This window comes from Populus alba, chromosome 9 (assembly GCF_005239225.2).
Source record: "Populus alba chromosome 9, ASM523922v2, whole genome shotgun sequence".
In the NCBI taxonomy this organism is placed as follows: Eukaryota; Viridiplantae; Streptophyta; class Magnoliopsida; order Malpighiales; family Salicaceae; genus Populus; species Populus alba.
Genome location: NC_133292.1, coordinates 3,263,955 through 3,283,005, shown reverse-complemented (window position 1 = coordinate 3,283,005; position 19,051 = coordinate 3,263,955). Strand labels below are relative to the sequence as shown.

The window sequence follows — 19,051 nt, the reverse complement described above, 5'->3', positions numbered from 1 at the left end:
AAAATATTGTAGCTACAATTTTAAAAAAAATCAATTGAATTTTTTTTATTCAAATGGTTTTAACTCATTTTAACAATTGGTCATTTTTAATTCTTAAAGAACTATTTATTTTTATGGATAGAAAGTGTTTTTATAAAAAAAATAATTTTTTAAATCTTTTTAATATACTAATATTAAATATAAATTTTAAAAAATTAAAAAGTGTTATTTTAATATATTTTTAAATAAAAAAATATTAAATATCACAGTAACAATTAATGTGGTGGCTTGATGCGCATCATTCACCGTTTTGATGACACAATGCATACATACATAAAACATGAACATGGATTTGGATAGGAAAATTAGGGTGTGGAATTTTGATAGCACAAAGTCAGCCCGTTGGATTTTTGAAAGGTCTTTTTACTTCGAGCCCATTGGATTAACAACTCTGATCTTTTTAGCCCATAAGCAACATCTTCTATTTTGTTGGCCCACTAGTATAGCAACACGTCCCGTAAAGTCACTCCTCAGTTACTGACTAGACTAGTGGCACGTTATACGCCGCATGTAATACGTCGTCGCAGGAGGGATTAATTTTTTTCAAAGTTAAAAAAAATTTGAAAATCAGATGATCGACTCTTATTAATATTCTTACAGAAGTCTTAATGAAAGTTTGACTCAAATAAATCACAAGGTTCCCCCTCCCCTCTCCCACCTTATTTGTGAATCTATACATAACAATACACAAATAATCTATTTAATATATATTATTTAAAACATTAAAAGAATTTAACTGATCAGATTCGAGTTTGTTTTATAAAGATCACTGGTTCAAGTTTTACAAATCTCAGAATTACTAAAAACTTACATTATTGTCGTTAATTTTAAAGTCCATAAAATTAGTCATGGTATATACATACTGGTCCGGACACTCACATTTATTATATATATATATATATATATATATATATAATTAAAAAGAAAAAAAAGCTTCAATGTCATCGGATACTTAACCATTAAGGTCTAAGAAGACAAAAATATGTTGAGTCTTTTTTAATTTAGGTAAGTGGCAGTTTCATCAGCACGGTGGATTGGATGAAGCGAAGCTTGATTCCCTATTATATTAATAAATCTGTGTTGCCAGTGGAGCAGGCAACGTTCAAAATAGAAGGAGGCAGGAGCATCCAAGGCAATCTACAGCCTCCTTTATTGGTGGGGCTCAGCCTCAAAAGATGACAGAAAACTCTCCATCCTAAACTGATTGTGCTGTGGACCTTACAGAGATCGCACCGGAAACCCACTTTCTCTGGAGCAACCTTAAACTATTGCCCAAATCAATGATCAACTTTTCTTTTTAATTCTTAATTATCGTTGACAATTCTTTATATAATTTATCAACTTATATATTTTTTAATATATTTTATAAAACATAAGCACCATCTTCTTAATTTTTCTTTTACAAATCATACCATAGTGTGATGCTATCTCTACACACTGGCTTTTTATTATATAGTTTTAAAACTCGACCTGACCTGACAGATCGATTCGAGACTGAAATCAGGTCGGGTTAAAAAAAAACAAGAAAAAAAAAACCTGATATGATCTAATGACTTGGCAAAACCCGATCAAGAAACCCGGTTGCAACTTATTAATTTTTTTTTATTAAAATAATATCGTTTTGATTATAAAAAAAAAATTGACCCGAATAACCTGATAATCCGGTAAAAACTCAAAATCTGAATTTTAAATCGAACAAAATTTGAAAACTATGAATGAAGAATGATTTTTTTTTTTCTCTTTTGAAAAGGTCAAAAAATAACAGTAAATCCAAAAATAGATAGAATCCAAGGAGCTTGAAGAACTGCAACATACAGGATAAATCCAATCTATCCAGTGGTCGGTGATACGTGGCATTTCCTCATTAGCCACCTTTTTATAGCATAAATCTCGGCCAAGTAAAATTTCCACCGTCCGAGGGATTTAATAATTTATTTTTCAATTCTCATTTTTCCTTCGTTATGCAACGAAAAAATACATTAATTACACATCCTCCACTCCTCTATATAAACCCTCTCTGCATCTTCCTCGCTTCACAACACACCAAGCTTAATTACTTTATTGCTACTTTTTTGGGTAAAAATCAGAAATATTATTCAGGAAAAAAGAAATGGGCAATAGTAACTCATATTCTTCTTCATCATCATCATCATCTTACAGCTCCCAGCCTCCATTACCAGTACACCTCTGCTTCTTCCTGCTTATACTGCTAATGTTCGTCGGTTTATCATGGTACATCAACTACGAGCCAGTGCTAGAGAGCATGCTCGATCAAGTGAAGCTGTTCCTCTCGGTGTCTCCCTTGCTGCTTTTGCTGCTTGTTCATTTGCTTTCCAGTGATGATTATCGATATGGCAGGCGGCTTTCCCATTACATTCCTTCGCCGGAGAAGGACTCTCTCCACAGGGCTGGAGGAATTCCTTGGGGTGTTGGGTTTCTGCTTGTTTTTCTCTTTTTCTTGATCTCTTACCACTCCTATTTCCAAGAACGTTGGTTTCCTCTCTTGAGCAGGTAAATACATACCACAGAACGCATTCAGTCAGCAAGTATATATCCTCGTGGAATATGAATATTTGTTAGCTATAGCAGTGCACGAATCAAATGTACTCCTGTCTTTTCAATATATATATATATATATATATATATATATATATATGTATTTTTTTTCTTAGTAGGACTGTGTTAATGGAAATGTAATGATGGTGCGGCAACGGGTATCACTTTTCCCTTTTGTTTTTGCTACCAGGAAAGATACAAGGAAGAGTTCTATAATCCAACAATAGGACTTTATGTATGCCTTTGCATAAAGCATTTTGCTTTGATTTGTTATGGATCCTAGAATGTCTCGTGACTTGATATATATACCTTTGCTTAATGCATTTTTCTAGTTTGTGAGAGCCGTTCTCTTACATCGAGCATACTAGGATTTAGTCCCTCAACTATGAACTGATTCTCAGTATAATCCCTATAATATCATATCTCAACCAGGTCTTTTGTTTAAAATCCCTATAATCCCTAAACCTGTCATTAAGTATGTCAGTTCCTTCCCGGACTGCCAAATCTGATCCTACACAAGGACTGAAGCCTCTGCCCAGCACTCGGATTAGGAATTACCAGACCAGGCCTGAACCAAGGAATGGACTTTTTAGTAGAAACATAAAATTTCTTTAGAACAACATTCTTTCAATTTAGAAGGGGGACTAGATTAAGGAAGTTCTCCTACTTTGGGAGCCAAATTCAAAGAATTGATAGCTTGGGAATCCAGTTGAGAATTGATAAATACCTGGGGATTAATACGAGGTTCCCCCCTTTTCATTTCTAATATTTTTTTTAAAAAAATTTTAACCTTATTAATAAATCTATTTTTAATGGGACTAAAAAACCCTTATGACCCTCCTTTTTTTGGCACGTCCAAGAGAATAAGCATGGTGGCTTGACAGTATGCCAAGCCTTAGACACGCTGGATCTAGTGTTAGCTAGACCCAGACGCGATTGGGTTTCATGCATGGTGTGCCAAGCCTTGGGAATACTAGCGCCAGAGCAGACCACGATGGAGCTTTGCAATATGCCAAACCCCAGCATGCTAGGTTTGGCGCTAGCTAGACCAAAACACGATTGAGCTTGACAATGTATTAAGTCTTGGCACGCTGGGTCTAGCACCAACTAGACCCAAAGAATACAGGTTTGACAAACATGCCAAAACTAAGGTACTTGAACTTGACAATTAATCAAGTCCAAGGTAATGACCATCTTCTCTTGGGCACGCCCGAGGAAATGATTATCTTTTCTTGAGCATGCTCTAGGGGATGAGATAATGTGAATTTAACAAATATTTTAGATCCAATATATACTTGAACTTGACAATTAATCAAGTCTAAGGTAACACATGTCTAATAAACATGTCAGATGCAAAATACTTGGACTTCGCAGTTAGTTCAAGGTAACAACCTCTTCCCTTTGACACACCAAAGGGAATGGACATCTTCCCTTAAATCTAGCCTTATGGAAGAATTCAACTTCCATGAGTTTAGCTACATTTAAAGTCTTGGACGTTAATCTCTTTATACCTTTTAAGTGTATAAAAGTCCTTCAAAGACCCATCATATTCCCATCAAACATCAATATAGATATAAGAGATATTTATTCCTTATTAAATGATATTAGGGTAAGATTATATTTTAGACCTTTTTCTTCACAAAAGAATAAAACTCATGGGCTATAAATAAATCATGAGACTTTCAAAACAAGGGTTCAAAATCTTCATTCTCTACTGCATATATATTTTCAGAGCATCTCTTTTTAGAATATTATTGCATTGGAGAGTTCCCACCTCCATAAAAAAAAACCTTTTGCAGGTATTAGCTATAAGTTACCTTGACTTACAAAACACCAAATACAAGTTATCAACTACCTTGATTAGAAAAAATGAATGAGATTAATAAGAATCAATTGAATTAACCGATTATCTAACCCGAGAAAAAATATTTCTAGACTAAGATTTTTGGAAGTTCATCACTTATTATAGGTAGTATTGAGCTATGACTTAAGATGCAATACAGGGAATGGTGTCTTTGATATTTCAAATTGGTACACATCACTTTTCACAGTGACACATCAAGTAATAAAATTTCAAATTTTAGGTTTTGAAAATCGAGAAGCATTAGGTAGGAATATGTCACAATTATTAGGTAAGTTCACGGAAAGACAAGAATTCAAGATAAATGCGTGCAAAACTTTATTTATTTAGGCTTTGCCTAAAACAAGTGCGATTTTCAATTATGGCCTACTTTTCCTTAGAGAAAAAAAAAAAACGTGTTCCTGGCGTATGGTGAAGATGTAATCAATTTCCCCACTTGCGATCATTTTTTGTTTGTTAAGATGGAAAGAGGATTGTTTCTACTTGTAATTCAAGCTATTGTTTTATAATTGAAATCGTTTAAGGTTTTAAAAAGAAAAAAACTCATTTTATTTCATCAAAAATTTAAATTAAATTGATAACCTGATCAATCTAGAATAACTTGATGATTAATTCATTAATTGTCTTTTAAAAAATAACTAAAACAATTTTAATTTAATTTTTTTTATTAAACTAAATTAACCTATTCAACCCTCTAAACTATAATTCTAGATTTGTCGATCCAAATTATATTTTAAAATTATATTTTAAAACATTATATATCCTTAACCAATCATTGGGCTTTTTCTTTTAAAAAAAAACCCATTAAACCTTAGATGGATGCGCCGGAAACAAATACTAGTGCGGCCATGGCTCTCCACTATCTTTACCGCTACAAATACATTAGATTTGGTGACATTTTAATGTAATATATATATATATATATATATTATATATATATATATATATATATAACCATAGGATATATTTATGTTAAGAAGGCATTGAAATTTTAAAATTAAAAAATTTCTTAGAAACACCAAATATTCATGAAAAAAACCTTAATTTATTTTCTCTTTTTATTGAGCAACATATCTTCCACTTCAATTTATAATTTTCATTACACTTCCTTAATAGCCCATTTTTTTCCCGAATGCTCGGTAATTAATTTCTTTGAATTAATTATTGAAATAATTCTTGTAATTAAATCTAATAAAACGTGTCAGTGAAAAGAAAAGGAGGACAGTGCATGCAAATGCAAATATGACTTCCTTAAAAATAGGTAAGTTTTTATATAGTCTTGGTGGAATATTTACCTTATCCTTTCTTCAGATAAGTTAGAGTTTATTGCTGTCCATATGTGAGATTGAAACCAATAAAGTGTTGGTCTAGTAGTTAAGGTATTGCTATTGTCATAACTTATTTTTGGATTATTTCCCAAATTCATTTTTTCTCTCCTAAAAAATCAAAAAATATTCGAACTAAAAAAAAAAATCCAAAAAAAATAGTAACAATAAGAAGAGGATGTTAGAGCGCCCAGAAAATAGCTAGAAGTTAGTTGAGGAGGCTCAAAAATTCAAAAATTAAAATTTCATTGTATATTTTTTTAGATGAAGAGCCCTGTTGACAAAGAAAAATTCAATTCGAGGAAAAAAAATCCAAAATCAGATGTTTATGGACTCAATTAAATTTTATTGGAGGCTTAATTGAATTTATACAGGGTTTGATTACAAGAAAAAATTGATTTTTAAGTCAATTTAGACTTTAATCGGAAGAAATTAAAGTTCTAGGGTCAAAATAGAATTTTTTAGAGTTGATTTGGTCAAATCAGGGGCTTAATTGCATAGATATTGAAGTTTGATGGCCAATTATGAACTTGATTGAAGACATCCAAAATCAAGGACCAAATTGGAAAATATGTGAACTGAAATTGACCAAATCAGGGGTCAAATTGCATAAATCCAAAACTAAGGACCAAAGAAAAATATGCGCTGAAATCTGGGGTTGAAATTGAAGTTCTTCATGGGTAAAATTGAACAAAATTAAAAGTTTGAAGCCAATCAGGGGTGTAGATAGAAATAAATCATAAATTAAAGGACTAAATCATAAGGCACTATTCATCTTTTTCTCCAGCGAGGCTGGTTGGGTGGCCACCTTCCCAAGGCATTAGGCGCCTCATTTCATCATCAAATTGGATGAAACGTACACGCAAACGATCCTGTGATACCCAGCTACACGCTTATTTAAGTCGTTCAAGCTGATCGAGGCTGTAGAGGCGGTGACACCGCCCCAAAGTAGCCAATCCGACCAGTTATTTTTCATGCAAAACTGACAGTTCATCATTGCTACTTTGAGCCAATAGTTGGGATGCTTTCGGATCAAACCAAGGGCTGAGATTTTTCACCAGAAGAGAGAAAGTGTTCCTCTTTCACCGCCTATAAATAAATTTGATATTCATGCTCTAGGGGGGAGAAAATTAGGTCCAAAGACAACAAAAAAACCAGCCTTCCTCCCTAGAATTCTTCCTTTTTTGCCGTCTGTCTCTTCACACTCTCTCTCTCTTCGTCGTCCAGGCCACCACTGTCATCATTGTCAGATTTTCAGCCACCATCTCCACCACAAGAAGCCAACACAGCCACTGTCCAGCCACAACAACCACCGATCCTCTCCCCCTGCCGTAGCCACCATCAGCCACCACCGCTTGCACCACATTGTCCTTTGCCACTGTCAGAACCACCGCAGGTCAGCCTTCCTCCCTCTTTCTTCTTTTTCATCTTCTTCTTCCCCGTTGTTCACTGCGTGAACAGTAGGCGTGAATTAATTCATGCCTTCTGTTAGGCATGAACAGTGGGATTCCGGCCCAGAATTGTTTATGGGCCGGGTCCGGCCCAGTTTCAAAAGTTTTTTAAAAAATATTTTTCGAAAAAGTTTGTGATTTTTCCGTGTATTTTGTTACGGAATTTTGCTTAATATTGGCTTTATACCGTAAAGATAAAAATATGATATTAAAATACCCGGTTTTCATTAAAACATTGCAAAAAAATTTTAAAACAAAAAAAATATTTTGTTTTCATGCATACGGCCAAGTCTCTCAAAGAAAAAAAAATCACATCATATTTTCATACAAAAAAAATTCAAAAGATATGTATTAGCACACATTTTGACTTTAATAACCAGTTTATTAAAGTCATGAGAACTCGGCCAATATTTTTAAAAAATCAGAAAATATATTTTGTTTTGTTTTAATGTCTCGGATTACGAATTTATACGTAAAACATATTCCTGATATTAAAAAACATGCCCCAAGAAGGGGCTTGACAGTATGCCAAGCCTTAGACACGCTGGGTCTGGTATTAGCTAGACCCAGACGCGATTGGGTTTGGCGTGCGGTGTGCCAATCCCCGAGAATACTAGTGCTAGACCCAATAACGATTGAGCTTAGCGGTGTGCTAGACCCCAGCATGCTAGGTTTGGTGCTAGCTAGATCCAAACATAATTAAACTTGACAGTGTGTTAAGCCTTGACATGCTAGGTCTCGCACCGGCCAGATCCAAAGAATATAGGTCTGACAAACATGCCAGAACTAAGGTACTTGGACTTGGCAATTAGCCAAGTCCAAAGTAATGACCATCCTCTCTTGGGCATGCTCAAGGGAATGATCATCCTTCCTTGAGCATGCTCTAGGGAATGAGATAATGTGAATTTGACAAACAATTTAAATCCAAGATACTTGGACTTGACAGTTAATCATGTCTAAGGTAACACATGTCTAATAAATATGTTAGATTCAAAATACTTGAACTTGACATTTAGTCAAGTCCAAGGTAACGACCATCCTCCCTTAGGCACGCCCAAGAGATGACCATCCTCCCTGAGATCTAGTCCTGGGGAAGAATTCAACTTCCATTTTACCTTTGAAGTTAGTCTTCTTGGCTGATTTGATGAAGGGCAAAAACGCTGATTTAATGAAGGGAAAAAACATTAATTCACTATTACAATTCGCAGTAGACTCTCATTAGTGCTACAATGAATATTCCACTCTTTATATATTTTTGATAAATTAAGGAAATTAAAATAGAATCCAAAATAAAAATAATAAATATGAAAAATCGTAGGAAAATAACAAAATTAGCCTAAACAACAACTTCAAGGCCTAATTACAAGAGATCCAACAATCAAATAAGCAATAAAATAGTTTCTTATAAGAAAATTGTAGAATCACCTAGAAAAATTTAAACCCAATCTAACGGTTGAATCTTCCATTATCTTAGTTTTAAAATGTTAGCTTAATTTGCTTTGACTAGGTCTCTTATTAGGTATAAGCTTGTACCACTAGTATTTAAAATTTTTTTGTGAGGCTATCCACCTAATCCCTATTTAATAGTATCAAATCCTCATCCTAACATTCACAGCCTTTAATTTCTATAAATCTATCTGCATCATATGACTAACTGTGGTAAATCTTAGCTCTACCTCTCTCTATATTATAGTGTCGTTTAGTTATTCAAAGCACGTAACATATTTCTCAATATTTCATTCATGCATGCATAGAGAAAATAAAGATTTAAATTAAGAAAAGAAGTAGCAGATTGATTGATGGAATGCGAGAGCTATAATAGTGTAATTGATGTGAAAAAACAAAAGATGATTGGTAAAAAAGGAAGCAAAAGCAAAAGCAATCTATCTTCTCGGTGTTCTTGGCATGCACGCCCTCGGGTTTATGTGCTTCTTCTCTTCTCTTCTCTCTTTTCTTTCAACTCTAACCAGCGCGTCTAGCAATGCTTCGACAGCTTACATGGCAAAAGAAAAGCAAAAGAAGAGTAGTGGGCTTCACCTTTAGCTTTATCTCTGCTGCTGCTTTTTCCAAACCTCAACACTTCTTTTTAGCGTTTGCCATGAGGTTGCGTTTGCATATCTCTCACCTGCACTGTGTTAGTGTCCAAAGCCATAAACATACAGAATCCAACATAATCTATCAGCATTCCCCACCTTCTCGTCCCATTTGTCACCTTCTATACTTGATATATCGAACATTACAAATAGCTAGGCAGAGACAAAATCATAATTCACCAACCCAAGAACACACAACAGACTGATATGGATATATTGTCACAACTTTGGTCGCTCTTAGGTCTACTCACAGTCCTTCAAAACATCTTACCTGCACAAGTCCTCTCCGTTCTTCACTCCCTCATCGAGTCCCTCCAAGACCTCATTTCCCAATATTCATACTTTGACATCCCGGAATTTAATGGCTATTGTGGTGTTGACATCAATGATCTCTATCGCCATGTCAACCTCTACCTCAACTCTGTCAACTCCTCTGCCGCTGCCTCCACTTGCCGACGCTTCTCCCTCTCCCGGTCCAGGTCATCCAATTGCATTTCCTTCACTATAGCTCCCAATCACACCATCCACGACTCCTTCAATGGCCACTCTCTTTGTTGGACACACCAAGTTGACACTGTACAGGATTCATTAGAAGAGAAACGTAGCTTTACTCTCAAACTTCCGAAGAGACACCGGCATATGCTGCTCTCGCCTTATCTCCAGCATGTGACATCGCGTGCTGAAGAGTTCGAGCGAGTATCAAGAGAGAGGAGGCTGTTTACTAACAATGGCAATGCTTCATACGAGTCAGGCTGGGTCTCAGTTCCTTTCCGTCATCCATCCACCTTCGAAACGCTGGCTCTGGAGCCTCAATTGAAGAGGCAGTTAATGGAGGACTTGAAGGCATTTGCTAGTGGCAGAGAGTATTATCATAGAGTTGGGAGGGCATGGAAGAGGGGTTACTTGCTCTATGGTCCTCCAGGGTCAGGCAAATCAAGTCTAATAGCTGCAATGGCTAATTATTTGTGCTACGATGTGTATGATCTTGAACTCACCAAAGTCACAGACAACTCAGATCTGAGAGCTCTGCTAATCCAAACTAGCAATAGATCAATAATTGTGATTGAGGACATAGATTGTTCCCTTGATCTGACTGCTGATAGAATGCTAAAGGCCACCACCGCTACAGCTACAAGAAGGAAAAGATCATCATCATCAGGTTATAATAAGGACCCGGGTTCAGGCAATTATCAGTTATTAGAGGAGAGTGGGCGTGTTACCTTATCAGGTCTCCTCAACTTCACAGATGGATTATGGTCATGTTGCGGGGAGGAGAGGATAATAGTGTTCACAACCAACCACAGAGACAAAGTGGATCCTGCATTGGTTAGATGCGGGCGGATGGATGTGCATGTAAGCTTAGGCCCTTGTGGTATGCACGCGTTCAAGGCATTGGCCATGAACTATCTTGGGATAGAGAGGCATTCTTTGTTTGATGTGGTTGAGAGCTGTATACGGTCAGGTGGCGCACTCACTCCTGCTCAGATAGGGGAGATCTTGCTCCGGAATAGAGGGAGCAATGCTGATTTAGCAATGACGGAAGTGGTGTCTGCAATGCAAGCCAGAATTTTGAGTGCTGGTGGCACTGAACATCTAAATACTAGTATAGAGTATGAAGATACGGTGACCTTGACAAGGTCACCACAGAGTGTGTTAACGGTAGGGTCGTCACCGGAGAATTGGGACTCATCTCCAGGCAAGATTAGCGGGAAGAAGAGGAAGGCAAAGTTTCTTGTTAGATTAAGATCTTTGACCAAGTCCGGCTCTGGTAGAACGGGTGTGTGAGAGTTTCGATGTGATCTTGTCTTGTGAAAGTTCTGAAAATTAATTGAAACACCAGCTTTCCTTAATGGAACCTACCAAGCTCCATAAAATGGAGAAATTTTCGGTTTATTATATATAAGAGCATATTCTCATCAACTTCTATTAATTAAAATGTAAATTTTCATTGGTTTAATCTTCAACACCTAACAATATATTCTGTTTTTGTATTTGGATTGACAAGTTACTAAATAATTTCAATTCACTCTCACTGTATACTTCCATGCTAATAAGTAAATACCTTCCGAGAGTACTGCTATTCCGTGATCTGTCTATTTTTAAATGTCCTGCACAATCTATGTCAGGTAGATGTCTTTGTCAGCTCGTATTACTCTTTTAAGCTTACCGATGATTGCACCGTATGAGTGAAAAAAATTGAAATATACAAGCAAGAAAAAGATGAAAGAGGTCTGATAACATCATGCACAGTCTAGAACACTTGCCTTTAGACCGAGCAATAAAATGGCAACTGCTCATTGAAAGGAACATGATTCGCCACTGTATTCTATATCAGATGCGAGATATGTAAATGTAGAGATTGCTCTTTCTGTATTAAAAACATCTTATAGAAAGTAAATCCAAGAAAATCAGGATACCAAGAAAGGAGACAAGTGATCGAAACTAAATTTCAATATACATCATGCTCTATTATCATCCTCTAGGGAATCCCATACATTACTATTTTCAATGACAACCATTTTTCTTTCTCCATGCTAGACCCCATATATAGTCACAACTACAACTCTTGCTACTAATGGCACACCCCTAATTTTCTGAGCAATCTCCATAGGAGTATCCTCCAGTACCAAAGATAACAATCCTCCTCCAAACCCACTCACTGTTTTATAATAGATCATTTGATATATAATGTCTCTGGTTCATGCCTACATCTTGTAGAAGTCTCCATTATTAATGCTACTTAGCAGTAACAACTAACAACAATAACATTCTGGTGATGTCTCAAAATTTAATATGCTCGGAAATGAGATTATTTCGCGTTTGGATAGTAGTTAATTAATAGTTCTTGTCAATATTATCTTCTCCTTAGCCCATGAAGTATGAAATTGATTATAGAAGTCCTAATCCCTGTAAAAACAGTTTCTATCGGTGTGATTTAAAGACTCTTTAATACAATCAATAACTTTAAATGAGAATGATAATAAATAAAAGAAATAGCTTTAAATTCCAAGAATAAGAGTGTTTTTCTTGTTTTTGTGTGATAATGCTCTAAGAACTAAGATATATAAATTTGGAGAATATAACAAAGTGAACATTTTTTCTGGGTGGTTCCAGAAGTATTTATACTCTCTGAACCTAGTTGTTTTGATGGAGTTGAGGGGCTGAAGAGTTACTTTCTCCATATGGAATTAACAAGGGATAAAAATCCCCTAAACATAATTAATAATAAGGAAATATAGGAAATCTTTGGGAGACCTTTTATACATCAACAAGTGTAGGGAGATGATTATTTATGGCATTTTATACATCTAAAGGTGTAAGGAGATGATCATTTTTTACATGAAAATTTCATGTCAATAATCTTAAGATAAAACCATATGGTTTTAATATGGATATCTAAGGCCAACTGGGTCTAGTATGTAGCCAAACCTAGAGAAAATGGGTATGACAACTCATTAGACCCATGATGTCTTCGGTTCAGCCTGTGGCTGAACCCAAACATATAGGGTCTGGTAACTTGTCAAACCCACATTGTCATGGATTTAGATCATGACTGAACATAAGCATTGTTGTAACCCAATTTTGGATTCACCAAAATTTTCTTGAATGTAATTTAATTTTTTTATTATTTATAAAAATCCAAAAAAATTAAGAAAATTTTTTAAAAAAAATCAAAAATATTTTTTTTTCTCTCGAGTCAACCGCATCTTTTCATTAAAACCATGTCGACCAGGGTAAAAAATGAGTTTCGGGTCAAAACCGTCATTTTCGACCAAAACCGAGTGCATCGGATCTATACGGGTCAAACCATGTTGACCAGGTCTAAAAATGAGTTCCGGGCTGTTTCGGGTCAAAAACGTCATTTTCAACCAAAACCGAGTTCACCGGGTCAATACGGGTCAAACCATGTCGACCAGGTTTAAAAATGAGTGACGGGCTGTTTCGGGTCAAAAACGTCATTTTCGACCAAAACCGAGTTCACCAGGTCAATACGGGGTCAAACCATGTCGACCGGGATGAAAAATGAGTTTCGAGCTATTTTTGGGTCAAAACCATTATTTTTCGGTTAAAACCCGGTTTACCGGGTTAATACCTATCAAATGTGTTTTTGGTATTCCATTTCTTTTTTTTGCGGTTGAAACAGGTTTTTTCTAATACTGATTTGAATTTTTAATTTTACCTGTATAAATATTTATTATTATATATAATAAAACAAAAAATCAATAATACAGAAAATTTTTTCAACGGAGCAGAGCGGAGCAGTTGGGAGCAGTTGTGTTTTATTTAAAGAAGATGCTCGTTGTCCCCTTGTAATTGGCTATAAATAGGAAATTAAGGGGGACAGAAAAGAAGGGAAATAAAAGGAAGAGAAAGAATTGTGACACTGTGCATTTTTTTTTTTTTTAATTTTTGTTCACGAGAGTAGCATATTATTTAGAAAAAAAAATCAATTTGAAAAATACCAAATATATCCCGATTCATCTCAGCCATTGAAATAATCCAAGATTTAATCCCGTTGCGCCACGTCATCCGGTGCACCGAGCCACACAGGATCAAAACCCAGAAAATCACAGCCGTCCGATTAACCTGCGATCTAGCCAATCACAGCCATTCGATCGTTTCATCCAAGATCCAACGGTTAACATCCTTCAGCGGCACCGGTACACCATATACGCGTCCGCACCGTATCCAATCTCAGAGCATCTCTCTCCTCTCGCCGGCGACTCTCTCTCTCCTCCGATCTCCAGTCATCGGCCGTATCAAGCCTCCACACCACCACAGAAAGGTTCCTCACATGCTGTAAAGTAAAACCCCGGTGGTTTTCATCGTTTTCACCGCCTCATCTGGCCGGAAAAAGGCCGCGATCGTCGCCGTCCACCGAAGCTTCAAGGCGTTGATTCTCCCTCTTCAGCCATCAACGGCCGTCGAGGCCACCACCAACAGAATCCTCGGCCTCAGATCTACCAGAACCGACCATCAGTTGGCCAGAAATCTCGCCTGAAAATCTCGCCGCCACCAACAGTAGCCGCGCGTGAGCCACACGCGCCGCCAGTGGCATTTTCGTAATTTTCTAATAAATTCGAGGGTATTTCAGTCTTTTACCTATACTGTGGTGCTCAAGTAATTTTTTTTTATTTCTAACATTTTTGTTATTTTGTATATAAATTTTCTTGCATGTTGTAAAATAAAAAAAATAAAACAAAAAAAAAAAAAAAAAGAATAACAACGCGGGTCCAACACCCATCCTATCATGTTATCGTTTGTGGGTCCAAAGCCCAAATCTCAAATATAAGATACCCATTTCTCAACGATATAAAAATAATTTTATAAACAAATATTATTCGTCGACACGTCTCTTTTTTAGAAAAGGATCGATGTCAAAAGTTTAAATACCAATATGGATTATGTCCATAGTTTTTTTTTTTGGTAACTCAGACGTACTTCTCCTTTATAGGGTTAAACGTCAATATTTTAGACAAGTCTTCTATTTTTAGGGACTGATGTCATTTTTAACGTGTCTCCTATTTTTAGGGACCGACATTAACCATAAAAAATAATAAAATTGCAAATAAGCTCAAAATATAATATCATTTGAAACAAATAAAAAACACACAAGTAAGGGTAACCTTTCTTTTGAAAGGATGTTGACAAGCATATTGGGTCTTGCCAGACCATGGTGACTTGAACTCAGATCATGGTTGAACCCAATTACAATGTTTGATTAGGTTAACACTCTATTATAGGTTTGTGTTATTTCAAAGCATAAAAATATTGAGTTGAAAAAACCGACTCATCAGTTCCCCCCCCCCAAGTCTTTATGCATATGATGTGAAAAGAATTGAAAAACCTTTTAGGAGATAAATGGTTAGGTTTGTTTTATCTTCCCTATAAAAGGGGCGTCTTTCCATATTAATTTTAAATATTTTCATAAGGAGGAGTAACAAATATTCTTGAGAAAAGCATTCAGCTACATGTAATCATTGTAGTAAGCATTTGGCGTTCCTAAAGTTATAATGAGATGCCATATGTCCATCATTTATTAGTAAGAGGCGTTAGCCTATATAAACATTTCTTTTTCAATCCCTTTTTTTGTTTTTGCCAAAACATTTCTCAACATTCTTTGTTTTAGAAGCCTGAACAAGAGCAAGTTTTTTTAAAGAATCAACTTCTAGGTAAACACATAACACCTCTTTTTTTTTTCTTTTTTTTTTAAATTTTAAATTTGCTTAAGAATAACGTTTAGAAAAGACAGAAGGATAGTGTCTCTTGAGGAACATTTTAGTTTTAGACTTGAAACAAAAAGTGCTCGCCAGGGATCTACGGCTATTTGAATAGGTCCTCGATCTGAAAGGGATACTTGAAGAGGGGATGAGATTGTCCCCTAAGGAGTTTCAAATCTTAGGGGACAATTAAGATTATCTAGAACACCTTTAAATAAGGCAAAAAACATGATGTTCTATGAACAAGTAGCCATGAACAACTTTAAAAAACCAGGAGACTATGTGGTCTTGTTACCAAAGACTGATGATCGTGTTACCTAAGTCACTAGTAAGAATGTTGGGGGAAATTTCAACTGTCTTATTTGCATGTACGAGTTTGAGTACTCACTTCCCTTACAAGGATTTGTAAGGAATGTTTTTCGTTACTCCAACCTAAGTCCTGCTCAACTCCAACCCAACGAGTGGATTGCCTTGTCCGCTTTAGACATGCTAATAGGTGGAGATTTCATAGGCAATAAGTAGCAAACAAACTCCTTACCCTGGATGATTGTGAGGACTTTAAAAAGGGTAGTGTTAATGAAGTTATATGCATTTTAAGTTAGCCTTAACATTCACTAATTAGCTTTTTCTGACTCTTTCTAGGGTTGTTATCCCTCCTAGAAGAACAATCTCACTTATGAGACTTTTCAGATAGATTTTTCCTTAGAGAAACGAGGAGGACCATGGTGCAATATAATTTCCTTCTCTAACTAAATATGCATGGTTCTCCATGGCTTGTTTTACTTTTAACAAGCTTCTATTTGGTAGAGCATACAATTTCATCCACAAAACTTTTCCCTTGACTCCACTTATTAGGGCTTTGATAGCCACATACTTAATTAATTCCTTAACCTCGAGTATTTCCTCATTAAACCTTTTTAAATATGTTTTTGTGGACTCGTTATCTGCCTAAGTGATCTTAGATAGTTTTGTGTAACTCATTTTTAATAGGATGCTTGTGTTGAATCGTGCTACTAACTTGGTACAAAGGTCATCAAAGCTTGTAATGGAGCCTGACTCCAAGTTATACCATGCATGTATCGACCCTTTAAAGGTTGTGGAAGGATCTTACACATGAGGTAACTATCATGGATGATCAGTTCCAAGCTATTCCTTATATTTTGAACATGCTCCCCTGGGTATGCAACACTCGTCTTGATATGAGAGAATCCTAAATCAGATTTGGGGGGGGGGAGGTGTAGGCCTCCCCTTGATCGTAATCCCCTACAGGTTGATTTTCACTGCTATACATGTAGGGTTCTGAGGGAACTTTAGGTTCTTAGTGTGGAATAATGGGATTTATGGGTAACCTTATTCCATAAACAACCAAATGAACTCTTAGAATAATTTTTGCGTGCTCTAGTGTCATGAGGGTGTGTATGCTTTTTGGAATAGTTGGATTACTTCTGAAACTATAAACCTTCTATAGACTCATCATACCCGTATTTCTCTGGGTAGTATAACCATTTACAGACACTGGGTGCGGTCTGCTACTGTGAAAATGGTAAGGAGGATGTGGTAACTTATTGAAGTGGCACCGAGACTTATTGAGGAATGTTGATTTTTACTTATTGATTCACCAACATTGCTTGTGTGAGAAGTTGCACTTGATTAATAAGATATTGAATGGTTAGTTGTGAAGGAGTATCTGTTGTGGCATTGAGATTAGTTACACGTCCTATCTTAGGAGTGTCTTGATTTTTTTTCCATTGATAATAAATGTAAATCTCAATAAAACAATATGATAATTTATAGCTTTTTAAAAGGTTCCTACAGACGACACTAAATAACGATGTCCTAAAATCCAATATGCTTAGGAATGAGATTATTTGGTGTTTGGATAGTGGACAATCAAATGTTCATGTCAATATTTCCTTCTCCTTAGTCCATGAAGTATGAAATTGATGGTAGAAGTCTTGGTCCTTGCAAAACAATTCCTATTGGTGGGACTTAAAGATCATTTGATGATAAAATCAATATCGATAAGTAGGAATGATAATAAATGAAAGAAAAAGCTTTAAATTCTAAGAACAAGAGTGTTTGTTCCTGTTTTTGTGTGATTAATGCTTTAAGGATTGAGATATATAAATTTGAAGAGTAAGAAAAAAAAAATGAACCTTTTACATGGATGGTTTAGAGAGTATTTATACTCTTTGAACCTTATCATTTTAATGGAGTGAAGGGGTTGAAGAGTTAATTTCTCCAGATAGCATTAATAAGAGATAAAAGTCCCTTACACATCATTAATAAGATGAAAATATGGTAGGCCATTCAAAGACCTTTCATAAGGAGATAATTATTTCTGACATTTTATACACCTAGATGTATGAGTAGATGATCCTTTCTAATATGAATATGTCATGTCAATAATTTTAAGATAGAATCTTATGGTCATAACATTGATCTCTAAGGCCAATTAAGTCTAGCGTGTAGCCAAACCTAGAGGAAATGAGTTTGGTATCTTGCCAAATCCACGATGACTTGGGCTTAACTTATGGTTGAACCCAAGTATATTGGGTCTGTCATCTTGCTAGAGCTATAATAACTTAGGCTGCGTTTATGGTTGAATCAAAGTATATTGAGTTTGACATCTTACTAAAACCATAATTAACCTGATCTGAGTTCACAACTGAACCTAAATGTATTGGATTTTGTATCAAACTAAACTCACGATAACTGGATTTAATTCATAACTTAACTTAAATATATTGGGTTTGATATTATTATACTAAATTTATATTTGACTGTGTTACTCTATTATGGGTTTGTGCTCTTAATTTTAAATCATAAAAATATTGAGTTGAAACTGTTAACGAGCACTCCTTTAAACTATTCCACCTTGCAACCTCTTCGTTACATGCATTAACAAGTACGAGAACAAATGCTTTCTTTCCAATTCTTCTTCATCGCCACCCAAAGGATGATGAGGTGGTCGAAGGAGCTATATCAGGCCACCTCTTTCCCTAAGTTTTTCAAGAATTGCATTTAGATTCTTCATACCACCCTTTGGTTTATCTAGAATTTCTAACATATCTCCTTCAATCATACAATCATCAAAACCCTCAGAAACAAACCCATGTTACATCAGTAAATTTTTCCCCTTCACTACTCTACCCACCATATATTTTCGCTAAAGTTGTCTTTCCCAGATCGGGCATACCAACTGTAGGGACGACAGAGAGAACTTGTTGATTACTCGACTATTCAGCAAGTTAATAAATTCAGAAAAATTGCTAACACTTCCTATAACAACTTCTGAGCTGTCAAGGAAGGAGTCTGTCTTTTGATCGAGGCTAATTTGATGGGTTTTATCAATAGATGCAACTCTAAGTCCGAATCCAGCTGCCTCTTTTTTTCTTTTTTCTTTTTTATCTCGTTGAGAGATTCATTGATCTTCTTGCCATTTAATTAGATCCCATAATTAGATGGAATGCAAAGGGGCTTGTAAGGGAAAAGAAGTTGCAAG

At 35.7% G+C, this 19,051-nt stretch overlaps 1 protein-coding gene across 1 annotated transcript; it reads left to right on the top strand.

Annotated features, from left to right (window-relative positions):
* Positions 1-9,313: 9,313 nt before the first annotated feature.
* On the top strand, positions 9,314-11,175 carry LOC118053779 (AAA-ATPase At4g25835). The gene has a single exon (XM_035065153.2). It carries the CDS (start codon positions 9,533-9,535, stop codon positions 11,108-11,110), a length of 1,578 nt encoding a protein of 525 aa, XP_034921044.1. The 5' UTR covers positions 9,314-9,532; the 3' UTR covers positions 11,111-11,175.
* The last annotated feature ends 7,876 nt before the right edge of the window (positions 11,176-19,051 follow it).